General features: G+C 48.3%; 1 protein-coding gene across 1 annotated transcript in view; it reads left to right on the top strand.

Annotated features, from left to right (window-relative positions):
• Window positions 1-22,504, top strand: part of WDR75 (WD repeat domain 75) — a 552,173-nt gene that overhangs the window by 271,918 nt on the left and 257,751 nt on the right. The window contains exon 14 of the mRNA XM_069615630.1: window positions 12,320-12,500. Within this exon, the coding sequence (XP_069471731.1) occupies window positions 12,320-12,500 (181 nt within the window). The remainder of the gene's footprint in view (window positions 1-12,319; window positions 12,501-22,504) is intronic.

The raw sequence follows: 22,504 nt of genomic DNA on the forward strand, positions 1-22,504 counted from the left end.
TCGGGTACAATATCCTTTTTCAAAGCTGACCAAATATCCCATGAATTGTGGCAACAAATTGCTTTGATCATTTTGCAATTTTGGTCATTGTATTGTTCCAATTGGACACCTTTGATTTTGAATTTGTAGTCACGGATAATGCGCTTCTTTTTTGGTATGTATTGCGAGATCGGTAGATTCAATGTTTCTAATCTTCCAATGTCACGATTTTTCGATAGTTTTAACAATTTGATGTTAAAATTGAATCTATTTGTGAATAGGCACAGAAAGAGGTACTTTGGCTCGGTAATGATTAAGAGCATCTTCGATGCAATTCTTGATGATTGAATTCACATAGTCGATAGAGTATGAGTTCATAGACTCCCAGTTAGTCAAACCTTTGAGCTGGTTTTGTACTCGCTCCGCTAACTTTCTACATAAAGTGGGATTCCATCTTAAAGAAATGTTATCCCTTTTAGTTTCAATAGGAAGTAGAAAGATGTTAGAATGCCATTGCTCAATATCAAGTGAAGTAGTAAGAGTGATTGGGGCATGATCACTAGTTAATTTTCCCAATTTTAGCCAAATCAGTTCTGGATAGCAGTGAATCAGAGACACAAAATAAATCAATTGCAGAGCCAATTTTACCTCTTCTCCAAGTGTGTACATTCGAAGACTGACTAAATTTGATGAATGACATATCCCAATTTTCAAAATAATCACGAATCTGCCCCTCGTTGCCAATTATTTGAGTTGGATTGTTTGCACGCAGGATCGTTTATAAGCTGTCCATTACATTGTGAATTGAAATCCCCGCCTACAATAATCTCATAATTGGAGTGCATGGTTAAAGCTTGATCAAAACAACAATCTAGATCATCAAAAATCAAGAATCGAATATTTTGAGGGATTATAGTACACATTGATTAGGATTGCGTTGGTTTCACATTTATTGAGTCATATGAAGATTGCTAAAACATGAATGGATGAATACACCAAGGTTGTTCGACAGGAAGCGGCATTGTTGATTGCGATAGCTAATCCACCAAAAGGCCTACCACCTATGCCTTTAGAAGCAGTGGAGCAGTACAAGTGGTAATCTGGGATGACTAATGATTCCATTTTCATTGATTCTTGAAACAAAATAATTGTTGGTGGTTTTACAAACGTGCCAAGCCAAATATAAATGTTACTGAACCCACACGAGTTCCATGAGACGACATTGAGGGCAGACTTCTCCTTAGTCTGTGGTGTAAACAAATCTTGATTTGCCACAAATATCGTTTTAAGCAATGGTTCTAACCATGCCATTTCATTATTGGTGCGACTGATTGTCAAGAGTTGAGTTATGCAAGATTTGTCATTTTTGGCACTAGTTGTCAGAACACCATTCATTTTGCGCTCATTTGGATTACATCGCTGATTTGCATTTAAAAAAATCGTCTGCCAGTATCTCATCATTGAATGTATGCAATGAGAATCCCATTTCTGAAAGTTCCCTTCTGTAAGACCAAATGAGTTTCAGTACATGTTCAGAAAGTAAATGACATGTCATACGAAAATTGTTAGTAGGAGCCAAGGCAATATGATCAATGTCGCTGGATGATATAATTCTTAGTGATGGAATTACATAGAAAAGATCCAAAAGATATTTCCTGTTAATTCACGCCCCATGTAATATTTCCGGATTACCCTCAAACCCTATCATATTAATGAGTTTCTTATTAGGAGCATTTGAGCATGAGGGTCTGGCTTCGTTAATGTTATCTTTTTCAAGCAAAGGACTACCTTTATGTGTTGCCTTGGTCTGATCATTTTGATCAGATATGTGATCTTTGAGATTAAAAATGCTTTTTAGATCAGTTAGATTTTTTCTAATGTGACCCTGCTCTGGTCCCACAGACACAGGTTGAGTGACAGATGGAGCATTTGCTACTGTGAAATGTGGAGAGTCAGTGCACATTAGATTCATTCCCAGAGGCTTTCATAGTTAAAAGCTGATTGATTATTTCAATTGGAGAAACGCCAGTTGTTGATGCTGTGCGCATGGACTCTTGCATATTTAGAACAGTCAGATTGCTGCTCTGCGATGAATGTTTCATGTGCAACACAGATAGGTGCTACACAGACAGACTCAGTCAATGCAAAAGACTTTCCAGTAGAGGAATCATTAAGTAATTTGCTTTGCTTTCCACTTCCATTTAAGGTAGTAGGTAAATTGTTAGGATTGCTAGCTTGTGTAATAACCTGATTTTTTTGTAGTGTTTCCGAGTAAAGCGAAGAAGACTTTTTCACTACCCCTCCAATGGATTGGTTAGATGCTTTGTTTGAGTCTGTTGTGTGATTGGGAAGCTGTGTAGAATTATTCAAAGTTTTTTTCCTACCAACACTTTGCAAGTAATTGGAAAGTGTTTTTTGGATTTTCGTTTCATCCCCTTCATTCTTACTCATGTTGGCTAATTCATACTTTGGGTCATGTTGAAGCACAATAGCTGCTGGTTCAGCTTGTATCTCAACTGGAACTGTTACTTGATTGTCGCAGGGGATTACTATTGCTTTGGCTTCTTTAGTCTTATTTATATTTTTGCAATCGGTACCTAGATGCGATTGGCATTCCACAGAGAGCTGTGCTACATCAATCGCATCCTCACCGCCGCTGTCCGGGCTCACAGGATTTTCTTTTTTATATTTTTTTTTTAGTTTTTTCATTGGCTGATCTGCGTTTTTTTTCTCCACACGTTTGACGCAATGTTTTTGATTTTTGCGGAATCTTCTAGATGCGTAACCTATATATTCAGATTCGCATTCCTCAGTGCTAGCGGGTTGATCCTGTTCAATGATTTTAAGAAGGACTGAAGGACTATCGGCAGATTTTGCAATAATTTCTAATGGGGAAACTGGATTGGATGGATTAGGCATGGCTCTGAGTTCGCTTAGGGTGGAATTTATAGTTGCTAATTCATGTCGTATTGACATATTTTCATTTGGTGATTCAGACTCTGGGTCTGCTGTGTCAATGGGACTGAATTCTATAGTCTGGGTGCTTTGTTCATGTTTGATCTTGGCCTCAGGAGGTGTAATTGACTTTAGAAAGAGACCATCCAATGCAAGAATAAAACCTTCCATCCTGTTTACCTTACAATCAATCTCATTCATGGTGTATTTAATGTCTCTAAGTTCTAAATGAGTGACGTCATGCCCTTTATCTAATAAATCAATGATTCTTGTTACTGGGAAAGTGAAAGGTTCTTGATCCTTTGGAGTGGAGGGTATACTGGCGTCACTGCCATTATTCTGAGAATATGGAATACCTTGGTCTGGACTTGAGGGAGAGTCTGGGTGGGAGGCCACACCACAATTGCTCGTATTTGCCCTGAACAGTGATGGATTGATGTTTGGTGTCAATTTTGTATTTTCGGATGTATTTTCTTGTGAGTCATGTTTTCTCGGAATAAGAGGAGTCAGCAGGCCGATAGTCGGATGCGAGAATCTAAGTCGGCTAGTGCTTTAATGTCAAAGTCGCTATTAAGCGAGTTGCCCTCTTTGTCTGAGCCTGGAGACTCAACATTCAATGTATAAATGTTGAATCCTCTGTAACAGGAATCATGTTACCGGTGTCAGCATCACAATTTAGAGCATTTCTCACTCATGGTCTTGTTGCTAAGAGTAATGGGTGGCACCATGCCTGAGCACTTTCCACTTCTGAGCCTGCTAGCCATCTGTTCTTTATATTATTCAAGAACCTCACACTTTGCGATAGGCAATTTGTAGTGAGTATTATTGAGTTCAATGAAATATCAGTGGGCTAACAACGCTCATACATATACACAAGTATCATAAACATACAATTCATGCCTTCCTGCCTTGATTCTTTACGAATAGCACAGCATAAAAAACAAAGGCAAAAAGAAAAAAAAAATTAATGATAAAATGAAAAATAACTTAAATGCTTTGTTTGCATGCCCGCACGGCCAAACAGCCTCTTTCACTTGCAGGCACTTGCGGTGCGCGTACACAGCTATTTTGTAGGAGTGAGCACCAGTCCCCATGAGAAGGCGGAGGGGTCCACAGGAGGCGCAAGGGATTGTGGCTGCAAAAAGAATAAGTGGTAAAGAAGGTTGATGGAGATGGCCGGCAGCACAGTCAAGAGACACTAACACTAACTCTAACCCTAACTCCAAAACACTAACTCCATTGAACAAGTCACTAAAATGGGACCAAAACCAAGTTATTTACTTGTGGCAGTCCAAAACAGCACGTTACGAGTCCAGAATGCTTCCTCTTGTCGACTACATGCAGTCCAAAACGGCAGTCGGTCCGGGAGAATAAACGTGCAGAGTCCACAGCCAAACAGCCTCTTTCACTTGCAGGCACTTGCGTGACACTTGGAACTGTTCACTGGACCCCAGAGACCCTACCTTCATAAACTGTGTGGAACATAGCGGAACCTTTAGGCACAAGGCCCCATAATGGGGTTGAATCTCTGTGGACTAGTAGTGCATACACTAATCTGTACTGTTCTTTTCAGTGGGTTGATCTGGAACTACACCAGTAATTGTATATATGTATCTAATCTTAGTGTTGTGTGATAGTATTACCTGTTTGTAGTCGTTTGACTGCTTCACTTGGTGTGCTCATTGTAGACCCTTTACAAGCTCACTACCTCTTGAGACTTAGCCTAGACCACTATCCTTGCTACCTTGAGCTGGTTTGGCTACAGCTCCCAGAGTTGTCCCTTTCACAGTAAAGTTTGGCCTTCTAAATATCTGCCCACCAGGCCAGAGTATTGAAATTCGGTCCCAAAATTTCGTTATGCTTAATTTTTTTTTTCAACAACTTTATTTTTCACGGTTACAGCGTTAATCATGCATTACAAGGTTATTGCGAGTCCCTTTACCATTAGAATGTCTGCCGCGGATTCTCCTCCACCTGCCACCAACCCATCTCCCCCATCCCTTTAGTCTGCGGCGCTCTGGTGGGTTGGCGACCCATCAGGGGTTAGGGGACCCAGATAATGTGCCACCAAGCGGGGTTGGAATGTTGGTGCCGGGAATTTGCAGTGGTAGTCCAGTACTGGGGCCCAGCAGTCAGTGAAACGGTGGAGTGCCCCCTCCTTTGCTGCCGTGACCTTCTCCGCCACCAGGATCTCCCAGACCTTTAACCACCAGAGGGCTAGCAGCGGGCCCTCCTGTGTCTTCCACTTCCGAGCCACTGTGATCTTTGCCGCTAGCAGTAGATGAGTCAACAGTTTGGCGGATCGGCCTGTTTTCGGATAGCAGTCCAGGCTTGCCACCCCAAGGAGGACCACCTCCGGGTCCATCGGCAGTTTACGCTGAGTGATGTCTTCCGCGACCTGCAGGACCTCCTTCCAAAAGGCTTGGACTGTCGGGCATTCCCACCACATGTGGAAGAAGGATCCCTGCTTGCCGCAGCGTCTCCAGCAGCCCGGGTCGACATCAGCGTTGCAGTGGTGCAGGCGGACCGGGGAGTAGTACCAGCGGTGGAGGAGCTTCAAGGCGCACTCCTTGTTTGTGACGCATCTGGATGTTGAGTTGTTCCTGGACCATATCTCCACCCATGTTTGGTCCCAAGTCCGCTTCCCATCTGGACATGTACGGTGGTCTGGTCTGCAGCATGTCCTGCTGGAGGAGGCGGTACAGTTTGGTGATCTGGCCTCGACCTGGGTTTTCCGTTGACGCCTGTTCAAGGGGGTGGAGGTCCCAGGTAGCTCCCTGGCGAACCGCTGGCTGTGATATCCAGTGACGGAGTTGGATGTATGTAAACCGCTCTCCTTCTGTTAGCTGAAAGCGAGCTTTGCATTCCTCAGCTTGAATGGTGGGGTGGTAGCTGCGTAGAGTTGAGAGAGGGTTCGGAGGCCTCCTTTAGTCCAACGGTTGAATCAGGCTGCCTCCATACCTGGTCTGAAGGCGGGATTCCATATGACCGGGGATAGAGGGCTCAAGCCCCCGGGGACCTTTCCCCTCCGCCATGCCCATGCTTCCAGGGTCGCCTTGGTTGACAATAGCATCCGGGGTTCTCGGCTCCGGGGGGACCCGGGGATATGCAGCAGAGAGTGTAACTGCGGCTGGCATCTGGCTTGTTCAATGTGGGACAATTTCGGGGAGGCCTCCGGATTTACCCAGGCTCCAGCGCTTGCCAGTTGGGCCGCCAGGAAATAGTTCATCAGGTTGGGGAGCCCAAAGCCACCCCACTTGGCGGCACCGGTCATGACCCTCATGGGTATCCTGGCTCTGCGTCCCCTCCATACAAATTTCCCTAGTTTCTTCTGTAGGCGTTCAAGGGCCTGTTTTTGGGGGGGGGGGGTTTGGGGAGAGCGGAGCACAGGTACAACAGCCTAGGGAGGAGATTCATTTTGCACGCTGTGACCCGACCTAATAGAGAGATCTCTTGACTGTCCCAACGTTGGAGGTCCTCCTCCAGTTCGCTGAAAAGCGGGGGGAAGTTAGCAGCGAATAGTTGTTTCGGATCGGCTGTGAGGCGAACACCCAGGTAGGTGGTTGAGGAGGAGCTCCATGCAAGTGGACAGAGCGCTTGGAGGCCGGCCATGAGGGGAGCACTCAGATTGACGCCCAGGGCCTCTGATTTGGAGTAGTTCACTTGGAAACCGGCTACTCCCTCGAAGGTCTTCAGCTCCTCCAAGGTAGCGGGCAGAGCGGACTGGCAGTTGGTGAGAGAGAACATCACATCGTCGGCATAGAGGGAGATTTTGAATTGTTCACCGTGTACTTCTAGCCCAGTGATGCTCTTGTTGGCACGGGTCCTTTGGGCGAACGGTTCCATAACCAAAGCAAAGATCAGCGGTACGAGCGGGCAGCCCTATCTTGTCCCACAAGAGAGCCGGATCGAGGTTGAGGTCTCTTGGTTCAGGCGGAGTAAAGTTCTCGGGGCCTTGTAGTTTGCTAACACCATTTTCTGGAATATCGGGCCAAACCGGAATGCCTCCATGGTAAGGCGCATGAAGTTCCAGTCCACCCTGTCAAAAGCTTTGGTGGCATCCAGAGTCAGGACCGCCAGCCCCCGTTGCTCCTGGGTCGTGAATGAGGTTGAGTGCTCGACGGATATTGTCCATGGTGCTTCTCCCCCTGATGAACCCCACTTGGTCCTGGTCTATGATAGTTGGAAGGATTTGTGCCAGCCTGTTCGCCAGCACCTTGGAGTATGCATTAGCGTCCATATTAAGCAGGGATATCGGTCTGTACGAGGAGCAGTCCTTTGGGTCTTTGCCGGGTTTCAACATCAGGATCGTGGTAGATTCTTGCATAGTTGGCGTAATAGTGCCGGAGTCCCGAAAGGAGTTAAATAGTTCTGTCATTGGCTGTAGCAGCATGGGGCGGAAGAGTTTGTAAAATCTTGGCGGGAAGCCGTCAGGGCCGTGGGCCCTGGGCTTTAGGTTTTTGAGTACTTCCTCTACGGGTGCGATTGGAGCTTCCACGGCAACTCTGTTTGCCTGTGAGATGTGTGTGAGCAGGGCGTCCGCTATGTATTGTTCCTGGAGCGTCTGTGGGCATGGGGCTGAAGTTAGGGTGTCGGTGAGATGGGCTGTCGCTACCTGCAATTTCGCTCCTTCTCCGTATAGGGTTCTGTCTGTCGGGTCCCTAGTGCGGTAATGTGGTTCCGCCGGTGGGTTTTGGCTAGTTTGCTGACCAGATATTTATTGGCTTTGTTGCCGTGCGCGTAGTAGCTCTGCTTGGTCCGAAGCAGGGTCTGGGCTGTGTCCTCTGCATAGTGTGCTTCCAGCTTTGTGCGAGCTAGTCTGACCATTTTAGCCGCTTTAGGTGACCATTTCCGCTTCAGGGCTGTATCCGCCTCTCGTCCTCCTCCCAGTTGGCTCCTATTCCTGGTGCGCCTCCTAGTATATGCGGCCGCTTGGGCTATCAGTTCCCCTGTGATTACAGCCTTCATGGCTTCCCATCTTGTCGCTGTGGAGGTAAGATTTGGGGGGGTTCTCCCTGAAGTAGTTGCTAATCGCCTTGGCGATGGAGTCATGTACGGCCGAATCATGTAGCATAGGCTCATATAGGGACCATCTTCGCTGCTCCGGGGGATCCGGGTCAAAGATCCTTGTGGTGAGGAGAATTGGAGCATGGTCTGACAAGCACCCTTGTGCCGATCTCCACCCCGTCCGTATACTGCAGGAGCTGCGGGCTGGACAGAATGAGGTCTATTCTGGATGAGGAATGGTGGACATGCGAGAAGAAGGAATAGTCCACGGTGTCCGGGTGCAGGACCCTCCAGGTGTCCACCACGTCCAATGACCTGAACATGTGGCAGAGGCCCAAGGCTAGCTTAAAGTCCTTCGCGGACGGGGGGGCCCGATCTGTCCAGTGAGGGATTGGGTACCCCATTGAAATCTCCGCCCATGACCACCTGGCCTTCAAGGAAGGGGAGGAGAGAGGACTCCAGGGTAGCGTAGAAGGTCCCTTGGCCCTCGTTTGGCACATAGAACGCAATCAGCGTGTGAAGCTGTCCATACAGTTCCCCTTTGACCGCTACAAATCTGCCATCAGGGCTGCGGAGGGTCTCCTCCTTAAACGGGGTGCCTTTTGCTAACAGAATCGCTGTGCTGCCTTTCTTGTAGGGGCCAGAGGCCAGAAATTGTGTTGGGTATGCACGGGAGCGGAGCCTGGTGAAGTATTCCGCTAGGAGACGGGTCTCCTGAAGAAATCCAACCGTGGCCTGAGGGCCGGGGAGGGTGGGTCAGTGGGCCGCTGCTATGGTCCAGAACGGAGGTGGATCGTCCTGAGTCCCGGTGGGCCCCAGGAGGCACCGATGTCTGCTTGGTTCCGCTGCAACCGAATTATAACTGTTGAACTTGTGGCCAACCGGGCCCTGGCAACCAAGGGTGCTGGGGAAAGGCCCTGCCCAACTAAAGAAACCAAAAAAGTAAGTCAACCAAACTGACCCCAACGGGTCTCGGGCCGGAGTGACTGTCCATCCACTCGGCTGGGGGCATTGCGTGGGACACGCGGGTGCCAAGAGTGCAGGTTCTGGCATGGAGTGCTGAGGGTTAATTACTTATCGTGTGCGGCAGAAGTTCTCCTCCTTTTGGAACCCTCCTCCAGCGGTTATGCTGGGGTTTCGGTGTTGAGCTGCATGGTTTGTCTGTCGGTGAGGTAGATGAGTCCTCCTCGGGTGTCAAGGGCTCGCCTCCCATGATGCTGCTTGCCTCCCCAAGGGTGTGGATTCTCCTCGTTTGGCCCTCAAGCGTAAACTGAAGCGAGGCCGGGTACAGCCAGCGGTATTTGATTCCCCGCTCCTGCAGGAAGGTCGTTAGGGGGCGAAGGGCTCTCCGCCGTTGGACCGTAGGAGCGGCCAGGTCCTGAAACAGCTGTATTGGAGTCCCCTGGTATGTCAAGCCGCCTTGCGAACGGCTTGCTGCCATGATCTGCTGTTTGGTCGAGGAAAAAATGCACTCTGGTGATTTACTTCCGGACTGCTCGTATCTGGGGTGTTCCTGCGGCTTCGCAGTCTGAGTGCGGTCAAGTAAGAGCAGCGATTTTTCGCAGTCCGGGAGAAGTGTCTGGAAGAGAACTCCGATGTATTCTGGGAGAGCCCGGTCCGAGATCGAAGCGGGAACCCCCTGAATTCGGATGTTATTTCTGTGGCTCCTGTTTTCCAGATCCTCTTGCTTGCGGTGCACAGATTCAGCGCTCTCCTCTAGGGACTGGATTTTCTGTTGCAGCTCCGCAATCTGTGCTGAGTGCTCCAGGACCTGGTCCTCTGTGTCCCCAACCCTATGTTCCACCTCCTCCAAGCGATCTATCCTGGTTGTGACCTTGTTCATGCAATTACGGAATTCCGTTTTGATGTCAGCCAAGAGGCCTTGTATATCGTCTTTCGTGGCCCACTGTCCTTGGGACCTTGCGGGTGAGGCAGGTAGGGCCAGGGGGGGATCCGGCTGCTTAGGTTTCTCCTTCAGGTTGAGCAAGTTAGCAATGTCCGCCGTTTTGGGGCCCTTCTGCTTAGTCATCTTGGTTACCGGGGCACCAGTTGCTGGGGTGCGTGTTATCCGAAGGCTGGTGTGGGGAGGGGAGGGCAGCTCCGAGTACGGACCCCTCTCTGGCTCCGCTGGACGCTTGTGTCTCTGATGGGGAGGAGGGGGGGGTCCAGGGGCAGACCCACCCGAGAGCCTCGGCTGTGGGGCACTGTTGGCGGACTCCAGGGGCTTCCGGAGACTATGCCGGAGTGACCATTTTCGGGCCGTGAGGTGTGCGCTGGGGTGCAGTTATCCACCTCCACCCAGGGGCCGGGGCAGTGGAGGACCCCCCGAGAGGGTAACGGGGGTTAGAATCCTGCAGGTCGTAGCTTGTTGCAGTGCTCAGAGGGACCAGCGCTTTGTATGTTGTTGGTGGTTGAGTGCCAAATAATCTTGTTGTAGCCCTGATTTTGGAGTCCAGATCGGGCTCTGTGTGAAGACTGCGTCGATGCCGGGACACCCTTGTCAGGTGAGTAGATGAGACTTCCCAGCCTGGTGGCCGTGAGCGTTGAGGGTGAGCTGCAGCTATATCTCTGCCAGTCCCGTGCTGAGCAGAGGTGGGGGAGGGGCTCCTCAGGCAGATCAAGGCAAAGGGACCGCAGGGGGCCACAATGTTGGGCAGGCTGGGGCCTAGCAGGAGGGGGCGGTGGCTCAAGCCCCCAGGCTGTTGGAGGGGGGGAACGTTGGTCGGCAGCAGGCTAGGAGGCAAGATGTCGGTGTGCTGCAGCTGTGTTCTTACCGCCTCAGTGATGAGCAACGATGGGGGAGGAGTCCCTCCAGCTGTCCAAGGGGAGGGGGTGCCAGGGGGCCGCTATGTCGCAGCGCTCCTGAGCTGTCGGCGTGGATCGCTGGTTCGGTAGCTGGGAAGGCGGTGCAGCGTTCTCTCTGTCCAGCAGTTGGTCGGCTCCGGACACTGCCGGCGCTGTGTAGTTGTCCCCGGGGTCCCAAGGCCGGAGGAGGCGGGGGTGTTGGTGTTGCGTGGCAGCGTTTGTATCAGGGTTGGTGCGGGTGCTGTTGGCCCTGCCTCATGTAGTCCTGGGGCTCCTCACCGCTCCCCGCCGTCTCCGAGCCTCGATCCGTGAGGCCGCAGGGGAGGCAGCGCCGGGTGCGATCCGATGACAGGACAGTTGGTGCTGGTGGGGGAGGGCGGGATCGGGCAGGGACGGGCCGCAGATGAGACTGGCGGGTCCAGGGGCCCCCCGCCGCGTCCCACGGTCCGCAGTCCGCCGGAACGGAGGAAAGCCAATTCCTCAGGGGGCTGGCACCCTGTCAACTCTCCACTGCGCCAAGCTCCGGTCCCCTCCTCTGTCGGTCCGGAGTGCAGGATCGCGGAAGGTGTCATGGCTCCCTGGCACCCGCCTGCTGGTAGCCCGGCGTCCTCGAGCCCGGGATGGAGTGTCGGGCTGGTCGGTTGGTCGGCCGGGCTGCAGCCTCAGCGAGGGTCTGCGGGGGCCGCCATTTTGGAAGGCAGGCCCGTCTCGGGGAGACTCTCAGGCCACGAACGGAGGCTTCCGCACTCCGGTTTACGCACTCCGGTTTCGCCTGCGGGTCCGGCTGCTGACTCCCTGGGGATTCCGCTGCAGGGCACAGTATTTTCCACCTGGAATTAATTGTTTTAACAGCGTTTGGTGGCATAGAGTCCAGGGCATCCCACGGAGCTCTCAACGAGGCGACCACATCGTTGGCGCCTCAAGCCACGCCCCCCCCGTTATGCTTAATTTTACACCCATTGAGCCAGAATTCTTGTGGTTTTTTTTTTATTTTTTTTTTGGGGCACGTTTGTTTCTGTAGTCTAACCCTTAATATATAATTTGGATCGAAAATGAAAAGGTGACCCTTGTTTTTACATTGAAAGTAACATACTTTTTAAATGGAGTGCAAAAAAATCTAATTGTAGTATCTTTACTGCGAAGGAAATTCCGTTCAGATAAATGATTGTGTGCTTATGAAATAGTTGCACGTGGAAGAGGGGGAAACAAATTGTCAATTCGCCCACCCCTTCATATGCACTTCCCCCTTTTCCACCATGAAGCTGTACCTTCCAAATTGGGCAACAGCGAGTGGTGGGTAGGGGGAAGATTGAGTGGGCTAAGGTATCCCAAACCATTCTACTCCTGGCCAAACTTACTTCATTGTTTGTTTGGATCCGTTACAATTTCTTCATGTTTGGCTTGATTATATTTAATGAGAGAATGTAACCCTTTTATTTTCAGTAGTCTTCATTTTGGCCAAGTTACTTTTATTGTCTTTTTCCAATGTATATGAAGGTGTGATTTAAAATTGTCTAGTTTGTCCTTTTTCCAAATGGCATGTCTTCATATTTTTTGTTTACGCAATTAACAGAGGAATCTGTGGGCTGGAGCTGTGATTATGTTGGCACTTACCACAATTACCAAGCTACAAACTGTTGCTTTTCTGAAGATGGCTCTTTACTCGCTGTCAGCTTTGAGGAAATTGTCACTGTGTGGGAGTCGGGAACCTGGGAGCTGAAGTGCACGTTTTGCCAACCACCTGGGAAAATACGGTAAGCAATAGCCCATTTTGAATAGCATTTTATTTTCTTACTCTTCATTTGTAAAATGAACAGTTTCATTTTTCACTGTACCTGTGAGTGGATTATGTAGTCTGGATTATTACTGACATATAAAAAGGTCCAATGTTCACCATACCTATTGTGATTAACTATTTGCACAAGATGATTGAACCCTAGGAAACATTTATTTTATTTTCACTTCACCTATGTGGTCTTATTATCTAGGATCTCAATTCTTTTTGAATATGCAAAAACAAAGATGTATAGACTCACTCATTTTTCTTTCATCCAGCAGATTAAGGTCTGGAGAGGGTGTGGTATGTCTCTCGGGATGGCCAGCTGGATTTTGAGAAGCAGCCCTGGGGAGGATGTTGATAGGCCATTTCCTTTTTGTGTGAAATTCTTTTTCCACACTCACTCTTTTACTCTATACTAGACAGCCCTATTTATTTTATTTATCTTATTTATATTGCGCCGGTAGCTCTCGAGCTTCGGGGCGCAGAGACAAGAACACGAAAGACAAATGACAAACAAAATACACGTAGCACAAGACATTAGAGCTGCATATTTAACTGGTCAGGTTGTGTTATGTATATTACTTAAAGATGTGGGTTTTCAGTTGTTTTACGAAAGCGTTGGTAGTTTGCTTCCATCCTTATCTGGCCAAGGAGGTTGTTCCAAAGGCCTGCTACAGTTATAGGGAAGGATTTACCTGCCCATTTTTGAGTCTGAAAGGAGCTGCCACAATCAGTCCTTGTTGGGCTGATCTTAGCTCTCTGGCGGGCTTGTATGGAATGATTTTAGTCTTCAGATATGCAGGAGCTTTACCAAAAATACATCTGTGTGTGAGCGTGAGGGACTTAAATTGGACTCTCTTCAATTTTTAGCCAGTGAAGTTCTTTCCTGGCTTCGCTGATGTGCTGATTCCTAGTTTTTTGCTTAATGATTCTCACTGCATTGTTTTGCAGGACTTGGTAGCTGTGGTAGCAATTTTTGTTAGATCCTAGTAGTTCTTTTTTTATACTTTCTACTGGAGTTATGCTTTGCTCCATGTTTTCTTGCATCTACCTTTTTACTATTGCAGTGCACAGCACTTTACTGTTGCAGTTACTTTTAGTTGCTGTTAAAAGTTAATCTGTCAGGCTGCTGGCAGCATACCTTTTTTGCACGACTTTGTGGACTTCTACCGCAGGCTGTCTTCGCAGCTGCAGCAGGGACCCCGCGATCACCATTTGCCTGAAATGGTGGCTGTACTTTTTAAGCCCCGTTTATGATTTCTTGTTCTTACTTGAGCCGCCTTCCATCTTCCTGGGTGTGGGTGGTCTTAATGGATCTTTCCTTTTGCGTGCTTCCCTTGGAAAGCCCACCAAGATGCTTGGAGTGCCTAAATGGACAGGAAGTGTGGCAGGTAACCAAACCCCCCTGTGTTTGTCCTGTAGTGTGCCTGCCTGGAACCAGTTTCAACTGGGATGCTAGCTGTCCCCCTGGACAGCTGCCCCCCAGATTTTCATCAGAGGCTTGATTGGTGGCCTGAGACAGTTTTCTTGCATAAAAGGTGAGGGTCCTGCAGCTGAACCGGAATCGACCACTGGACTGAAGACCAATTCGAAGGACGTCCCAGCAATTTCAAAGTGACTGCCAGCGCAGGGGTGTCATTTCACCAAAATGCCAGGGGTAACCGAAGTGACATCTTATGACCCTTGACATCAAAGGAAGTGATGTCATTTGACACCACCCTGAAGTGACATCAAAGGAAGCGATGGACCACAACCTTTCACCCCTTGGCAAAACAGGAAGTGGCATCACATGTTTTTTAGTTCACTACGGAAAATATGGTTAAGACATCGCTGTAATGTGATATACATTTCATACAAGAATGAATCGGCATATGTATCGTTAATATTGGTGTGTATAGGCCCATATTACCAAATCACTGTGAATGCAAGCAAATAACACTCTTTAGTGGATACCATTTAAAATAACTGATTTAAAAGCAGGCCAGGTTCTCTGTAGGTTTGGTGCACAGTTGGCCACATCTCAGGCCTGCGTGAATCTACCTTTCAGGCTTCAGAGGTTGGCAAAATACATACCATTGGGAGGGTTCATAATGCATTAGAGTAGCATAGGGAAAGCTGTGCACTGGCACGCCATCCCGAATTCTAGGCACTATCCTGAACAGCAGGCCTTGGAGACAGGGAAGATGGACACATCACAACAAAGCATTAATTGTGGCTAAATGAAATAAAGGATCACAGTGCTATGGTCAAACATTTCTACACTATAGACAAGCTTTTAGGCGCAAGGATTTTGTCAAGTGACTGAGGACACCAGATGGAATGTCTTGTGGTGATCGTAACCAACACCACAGCAGATAAAACCTGCTATAACTGCAGCTTGCAAAATACATAGTCCGAAATGGCTGCTTATTCTACTCTAAATGCTTTTTGTACATCTGTCTAGCCATTTTTGTATAGAATTTCATAAAGACACATTTATTACTATTCTTTCTTATTTATGGTCACTGCTCCGTGTTACACTTGTGGAGCCCCCTGTTTTCTTTCGGAGGGCTGAACAAGAAAACCAGCCACTCCAGAAACAGAGCCGCATGGCTCCAGCCTCAGCCCAGGAGCTCCATTTATTAAAAAATAAATATATTTTTTTAGGGGTAGTACGTGAAACCACAGGGGTAGCAAGGGAGATTTCGGGTTGCAGGTGTGACCCCTGGTGACTCCCAATTGACGTCCCTGCGCCAGAGCTGTTGAGTGATCACTGAAGACCCGAATTCCGAGAGACGGGGAAGACCACTTGAACACTACTTCCTCCTCTGGACTGGTGGGACTAACCAGTTTTTGGGAGAATTTTCATTTCTTGTGCCAATTGCCCTCAACCTGAGACCCTCAGCACTTTGCTGGACTTCTGAGATGTTTTTCTTTGCTCTTCTGAGTGGGACTTTTTACCACTCGCTCATTCTTTTGCTCTGCGATGGGAACCCTATTTTTCTTCAACTGTATTCTTTTAATGGAGTCATGCTTCCCACCTTGTATTTTACTACAGGTATCCTTAATAAATGATTGCAGCACCCTATGTGCAATGTTGCTGGGGAGTCCTTTGAGCTGCCCTTCCTGTTCTTTATTACCTTTTCCTTCAAACTACTGTTCAAGGATGGTAAGGCACTTTTATCTTACTGACCTTTCTTTTTGTGGGATCAGCACACACCACCTTATATGGTGTGCTGAGAGGCTACGTTGTAACTCCTTTCCCACTGCTCCTGTAACTTTTATAATTGGTGACAGACAAACCTAAATGGCTGGTAGCAGTGGATATCATTATACGATTTTTTGTGTTTGTTGCTCGCAGGCTTTTTCCACAGCTGCAGTACAGCACCCATCTTTTATCGCAATTGTTCATTTGTGCGCATCTTCTTGGCCCTTCTACCATTCCAGGCGGGGGTGGGTCCTCTGAGTTTTGCCTTTGGCGTGGTCCCTTTGTGACTCCCGCCTAGGCTCCAGTGTGTCTGCTGAGGCAGGAAGTGAGGGAGGAGCCCAAAACATCCCTGGCCTTTGTCTTAAGGTATGCCTTAAGGAACCAGTTTGAACTGGGTAGCTGGCTGTCCTACAAGGGCAGCCACCCCCAGGTGATTGACAGGTCCATAGGACTGAATTAATGGGTTCCTGTATAAAAGGTGAGGCTTTCTGGACAGAAAGCTAAGTCGACACAAACTGAAGCTCCGAAGATGACCAGACATGCCTGCAGGACCTCCATTAATGGCAGAAGTACCGCTATAGTAACCATGCTGTCCTTGCCATGTTTTTTTAATTGACAGGGAAGCTCTGCCAAGCAAGACTTCCTCCTCTGGACTGGTGGGCATAACCAGCCTCGACACTCTCAATTTGACCTGCCCCCAAACGTCCTGCGACCTTCCTGGGCTGCAGAATCCCAATACCCGGGGTTCCTCGACCACCTTGATGAATCTCGCTGGAACTTCAGTGATATCCATGTGCACCTCCAGAAGCGCAAATCCTCTCCTCAAAGTATCCTCACCAGAGTGCAGGACCGAGAAACCAAGAAGATTCCAACAGGCAGTGATTGTTTGCTACTGGTGCTGAGAAAAAGTCGCCAAAACCACGAACCGACGCAGGAGTACAGATTTCTGTGTTGGCGATTCCCTCTCTCGACTACTGCTGCAGGAGCCCATCCTGGGTCTCCCCTTCCATCACGACGACCACGGAGTAGGAGACTGGGTTTGCAGCTGTGCATCCAGAAGGCGTCCAGTTACTTTAGCTGCTTCACACTCAAGGTCCTGTGGGGCTTAAGGGACACTTACCTGAAGCCGTATGTGTCGCTCCTTTTGCTTTTGGAGCACTGTTTTCACGGTTTGGGTGTTCACCCATGAACTGTATTAATTCCTCTCTACCTTGGAGACCCTCAGCCCTTTTGCTGGACTCTAGGACTTTTATTTTTAACCTGGAGAGAGTGAGACCTTTTTCCCACTCTCTCCTGTATTTTTCTTGTGATTCTAACAGTTTCTTTTGGTTTATGGAGTCTGACAAACTCCATAGGCATCTTTTTGCATTGTCACACAGCACCTTTAGTGCAGTGACACAGGGAAGTCTTTTAGATCTCCCACGTTTTAAATTCCTTACTCTTGGATTAACTACTGTTTCCAAGAGCAGTAAAGTTAAATTGTTTTTACTTACATTGTAACTTTCTAGACCCAGCACACACTATTTTACAATAGTGTGCTGGAAGGATTACTCAGTAGTCCCTTTGTCTAACCTCTCATGTAACATTTTTTGTTACCATTTACACAATTAATGGCTGGTGGCAGTGGTTACTTTTTACTACTGTGTCGTGTCTTTACCACAGGCTGTGTTCTTAGCCACAGTAAAGCACCCATGGGTGCCATTTTTGTCAAAATGGCCCTGGTCTTTTTTCACCATTTCTTGTTGTTTTGGTCCTTCATGATATTTACTATGCGCGCCAAACCAGGATTGGTCCCTTTGTTCATTTTGTCTTTGGCGGGCTTCACGAGTGAAACCCGCCTCTGGCTCCAGAGTGTCTGGTGGGGGCAGGAAGTGAGGGAGGTGCCCAAAACCCCCTGTGCTTAGTCTCCTAGGAGACCCAAATGTACTCTGTAGTGATTGGCCGGCTGACTGTCCAGCAAGAGCAGCCACCCTGCTGGGTGACTGACAGCTAGGCTGGAATTAATGCGAGCAAGCTGCATAAAAGGTGATGCTTTTTTGCTTGGAAGGCAGAGTCGACCACTGGACAAAGGAATGCAAAGAACGTGAAGAGGATGCCTACTGCAACACCTGGACTGTTGGTTTTCCCGGTGAAGCCCTGCTGCTTTGCTGAAGCTTCAAGTTCGCCTCGACTGAGAAGCCCTGCGAAAACAACTTCTCCTCTTGAGTTGGTGGGACCAATCCACTCCAAAGTAAGCCACCTGGACATCCTTCTCAGAGCTGCTTGAATTTCCTTTGCAGTCGCTGCAGGAACCGAATAACCAGGGAGAGGAACACCAGTTTGTGGCATTGTTTTTAAGTTTGCCAAGAGCTCCAGGAAGATCCTCCAGAACTCAGGAAGCAGGACTGACCGAGCCTGAGCCCCTTCAACAGAGTGCAGGATCCCAGAAGCAAGGAATGTCCATCTCGACAGCCAAGAACCACGGTGTTGCTGTTTGCGGTAGTTGCGAGCAGCTGAAATGCCAAAGAGCCACTTGTTTGAAAGTTTGCCTGTTGGAGTCGGTGACTGTCCTGTTGTGGTGCAGGAGTCCCCAGAAGTCCTCCCTCTTGTCTCCACGACTGAGGCCCAGGAACAGGATCTGCAGAACTGCACAGGAACAGAAGTAATCAGCTGCATCTTTTTCTTCAAACCAAAGGTACTGTGAATTCTGAGAGAACTTGCCTCTATCTGTTGATGTGCTTGCTCTTCTACTTCACAAGTCTCCCGGCTTGCGGCCCTACATTTGACCCTTCTTCCTTCATCAAAATACTTCTAAAAACATTGTGCATAGACTTTTTTTACTCACCTTCAAGAAGTGCTTCAGTTACATAGACCTTTGCCCATTGACATTGATTTAGTGTGGTTTCTTGAAAGACTCTGCTCTCCTCTGTTATTGTGTTGCACCTGTCTTTACAGGAAGGGGTTGATATTGATATTTTATTTCTATCGTGCTCGTACACCAGTGTTTCAGAGCGTGGCAAGGGAGGGGAACAGGGGGAGAACAAAACAGCGATCTTACTAGGCCCAGTGACATTGAGAACGTGCAAATGTATGGGAGAGGGGGGAGGGGAAAAGTGAATGGAAGGGGGGAGAAGTGGAAAGTGCGAAGCAGAGGAGAAACAGACAAATAACAATAAATAATAAAGGCAACAAACCGTGGTAGTGCAGCCAGCAATTTGTAAGTGCTAGGTTTAAGGCAGCAGACAGGGTAGGTCTGATAAGTGCAGGAAGAAAAGGGGGGGCTGTATGGGTACAGATGCAGACACCAGTCAAGGGGTGGCCCGGAGGCAGTGCGGGAGGGTGGCAGGGTGAGCAGGTACCTGGGCCCGGAGGACAGCGGGTGGCCAGGTGCACGGTGCCAGTAGAGAACAGATCAGCAGGGGATAAGGGGAGTGAAGACAGAAGAAAAGAGGAAGTTCTTTAGGTGCTTCCGGAACCGGAGATGGTTCTCAAGTTTTAGAGTGGCAGGGAGGCTGTTCCAGAGAGAGGCCCCAACCGAAGACGGAGATCTACCCCCAGCTTGTTTCTTAGAAAAACGACTGACCCTGAGGTAGAGGAGCGAAGAGCTTGAGAGGGGAGGTATTTGCGGAGGGATAGCTGAAGGTATTTTGGAACCAGGCCCCAGAAAGCCTTGTGGACAATGCAGAGGGTTTTGAATTTAATCCTTGCATCTACTCGGAGTCAATGGAGAGATTTCAGAGTTGGAGAGATACGATCCCAGGGCTTGAGGCCAAGGACAAGTCTCGCAGTCCTGTTCTGGATTAGTTGCAGAGTGCGGAGAGTAGAGGCAGGTAGATTTAGAAAGAGGCTCTTACAATAGTCCAACCTAGAGAGAACCAGAGCTTGGATACCGTGAGCTTTTGGGGGAAGGAGAGGAAAGGCAGAGTACCTCTGAGAAGGTGCAGTAGGAAGTTTGACTTTTTAGAGACCTCAGAGATGTGGGCGGAGAAGGAAAGGGTGGAGTCAAAGATGACCCAGAGCTGCTTAGCCTCGCAGGTGGGGGTAGGTAGAGGGCCAAGGGAGGCCGGCCAGAGAGTGAGGGGAAAGGATGGTGAAGGTGTGCCGATGAGGAGGATCGCCGTCTTGCTGGCATTCAAAGATCATTGGCGGCACACCAATCTTGAATGGCAGTTAGGCAATCAGAGATGAGAGAGGGAGAGGAGGTGGCAGAGGGCAGCCTGAAAATTAGTTGTTTTCAGCGTAGCACTGGAAATTTGAGCAGATGGTAGCAATGCAGTGGGCGAGAGTTGCCAGGTATTGGTTGAAAAGCCTGCGCGAGAGGTTAGACTCCTGGGGAACACCACATGTAGAGAGGAAGATAGATGAAAGGAAGGACCCAAGTTGGACTTGGGTGGGTCTATCTGAGAGGAAAGAGGTCAGTCAGGCCAGAGCCTGATCCGTGATACCCAGGTTTTCACGGAGACGGTTGAGCAGGATGGTATGGTTGACTGTGTCGAAGGCAGAAGAGAGATAGAGGAGGATGAGGACAGAGGGAATGTTAGAGTCAAGGTTTGAGAGCAGATCTTCACGGATGTTCAGGAGAGCAGTTTCCGTGCTTCTGGCAGCTCTGAAGACAGACTGGTGGTCATGGAGACAGCCAACAGAATTGGAATGAAGGTTAAGCTGAGAGATGGCCAACTTTTCCAGGAGTTTGCCCAGAAAGGGAGTAATGGAAATTGGCCGATAGTTAGCTGGACAAGAAGGATCTGCTGTGGGTTTCTTGAGAAGAGGATGCACAAGTGCTTCAGAGGGGAGGGGAAGGATCCAGAGGCAAAGGAGTCGTTGCAAAAATCAGCAAGGACCGGAGCGAGGGTGTCAATGTGGTTCTTGATGATTTTAGAGGAACAGGGATGAACGTGTTTTGACAAGGCTTTCATAGATCGGACTTCTCTAGCGTCCTCGTCAGGGGAGAAAAGAGGAAAGGACGAAGTATGGTGGTGGGGGCGGTGTGGCTAAAGGAGGGTCAGCAAGCATAGATGGAGGAGGAGGAGGAGTGAGGGTGGACAGGATGTCCTGGGTTTTTGCAATAGTGAGAGGCAAAAGCATTGCAAAGAGCCTGGGAGGCAGCAGGAGGGGTAGAGACTGCAGCAGGGTTGGCCAGCTCCTTGCAGATTTTAAAGAGTTCGGCCGAGTTGTTAGATGCCGCAGAGACACGAGCTTGAATGTGGACACTCTTCTTGGCGAGGACGGAGTCGATATTGCCTTTGTAGCAGGCGACAGGCCAGTTTATCAGAGGATGATCAGGAAGTTAACTTACTCTGCTTTGGGGGGTTACAAAAGTATTTGCCTGGTTAAAAGAATATTTGTGATCTCTTGTTTGTTCTGCTAAACCTTTCTTTTTACACACTCTTTGCCTACTATAAATGTAACAGTACTATATAAATGTCCATAAGTCTCCTAGAGGATGTAGGAATTGTCCTTGGGTCATCCCCAATGGGAAGTTACTGAAATAAGAGTGTGGATTCTTGAAGTGTATTTGAGTGTTGCTTTTATATTGTTCCTTCTGAAGAAGGCTTGTTTAAATGACTGGTAAATTAATTATTTTATGAAGAAAACTTGAGTATCAGTGTTTATTTGAATACTTGTGACTGTGAATCTCTCTGTAACTGCATAACTGCTCAAATTGACCCCTCTTGAGATAAGCCTGGCTGCTCGGTCACACTACCAACCTGTGTAGTTCAGACTTACACCAAAGTTTGGGTCCCTATTGCCAGAAGGCTAAGGTTGTTGTAGTGCACCCTAAGGGTACTATTCCCCCAATCTTTACCTAACAGCCTTTGCCCCTCCAAGAATGCTTCTACGAAACTCCTGAACTTTTTGCAGACCAACCAACCAACTAACTTGTTACTTGTGCTAAGAAGATTTGAATCAGAACTGTTGCAGTCCAATTGACTTGGGCAGTGTTGGTTTCCTAACAAATCCTCTAAACCTCTTGGCTTGGGCATTGCTTATTTCCCTCCAACACCTTAACCGAATACCTCCTTTCTTGTAGGGGAAAATACTCCCAACCTTAGAGTTGCTGCTAGTATTTCTTACCTGTGACTGTTGCTCTTTACATTCTTGGCCTTACCTAAATTTGAAGACTGCAGAGTTGATTTAAAATAATTTCTTTCACTGACCTTAACTGAAGTCACTCTGTGTGTGGATAAGGAAAGTATATAACCATGTACTTGCCTGCTTTATTTACTTCCTATTATAAGTGAAAGTTTGATGTTGCTAGTTGATATTTCTCTTTATTACTGCCTTTTGTGTATATGTAAAATCACTCTTTTTAATACAGCTGCCAGTTTGAGTGTTTCTCTGGATCTATTTATGTTCTGATTTCCTTCGACTGATTTACATCTCCCATTCCTCCTCCTAAAATAAGCCTGGCTGCGCTACCACTCTACCAACCTTGAGAAGTACAGGCCTATATTAGAAGTTGGGGCCTTGACATCAAGGGATAAGTAGTGTAGAGTTCAAAACCAATTGAGCTGTAGAAACGCGTACCAGCAGTGGGGATTCGCGACTGCTGGGGTATAGGTATTTTGCAGGGTTTAGCTAGATGGTGATACTGCGCTCCAACAAGACTATCATGGTGCCTTGCAGCTGGATGACACATGTACCTCAAGACAACCACAGCATATGCCCCACGACCTGAGTGGTGTTCTTTGCTGCTGCCAGTCTCAATAATGGAGTGGCAACAATTGTAGGAATGGTCTTGAGGCCACACACTGGAGACCTGCAAAGCTCCAAGCCAAAACTTGGAACTGTGGCTGTTGGGAGAATACTAA

The sequence above is a fragment of the Ambystoma mexicanum genome, chromosome 9, assembly GCF_040938575.1.
Source record: "Ambystoma mexicanum isolate Mex_15411 chromosome 9, UKY_AmexF1_1, whole genome shotgun sequence".
In the NCBI taxonomy this organism is placed as follows: domain Eukaryota; kingdom Metazoa; phylum Chordata; class Amphibia; order Caudata; family Ambystomatidae; genus Ambystoma; species Ambystoma mexicanum.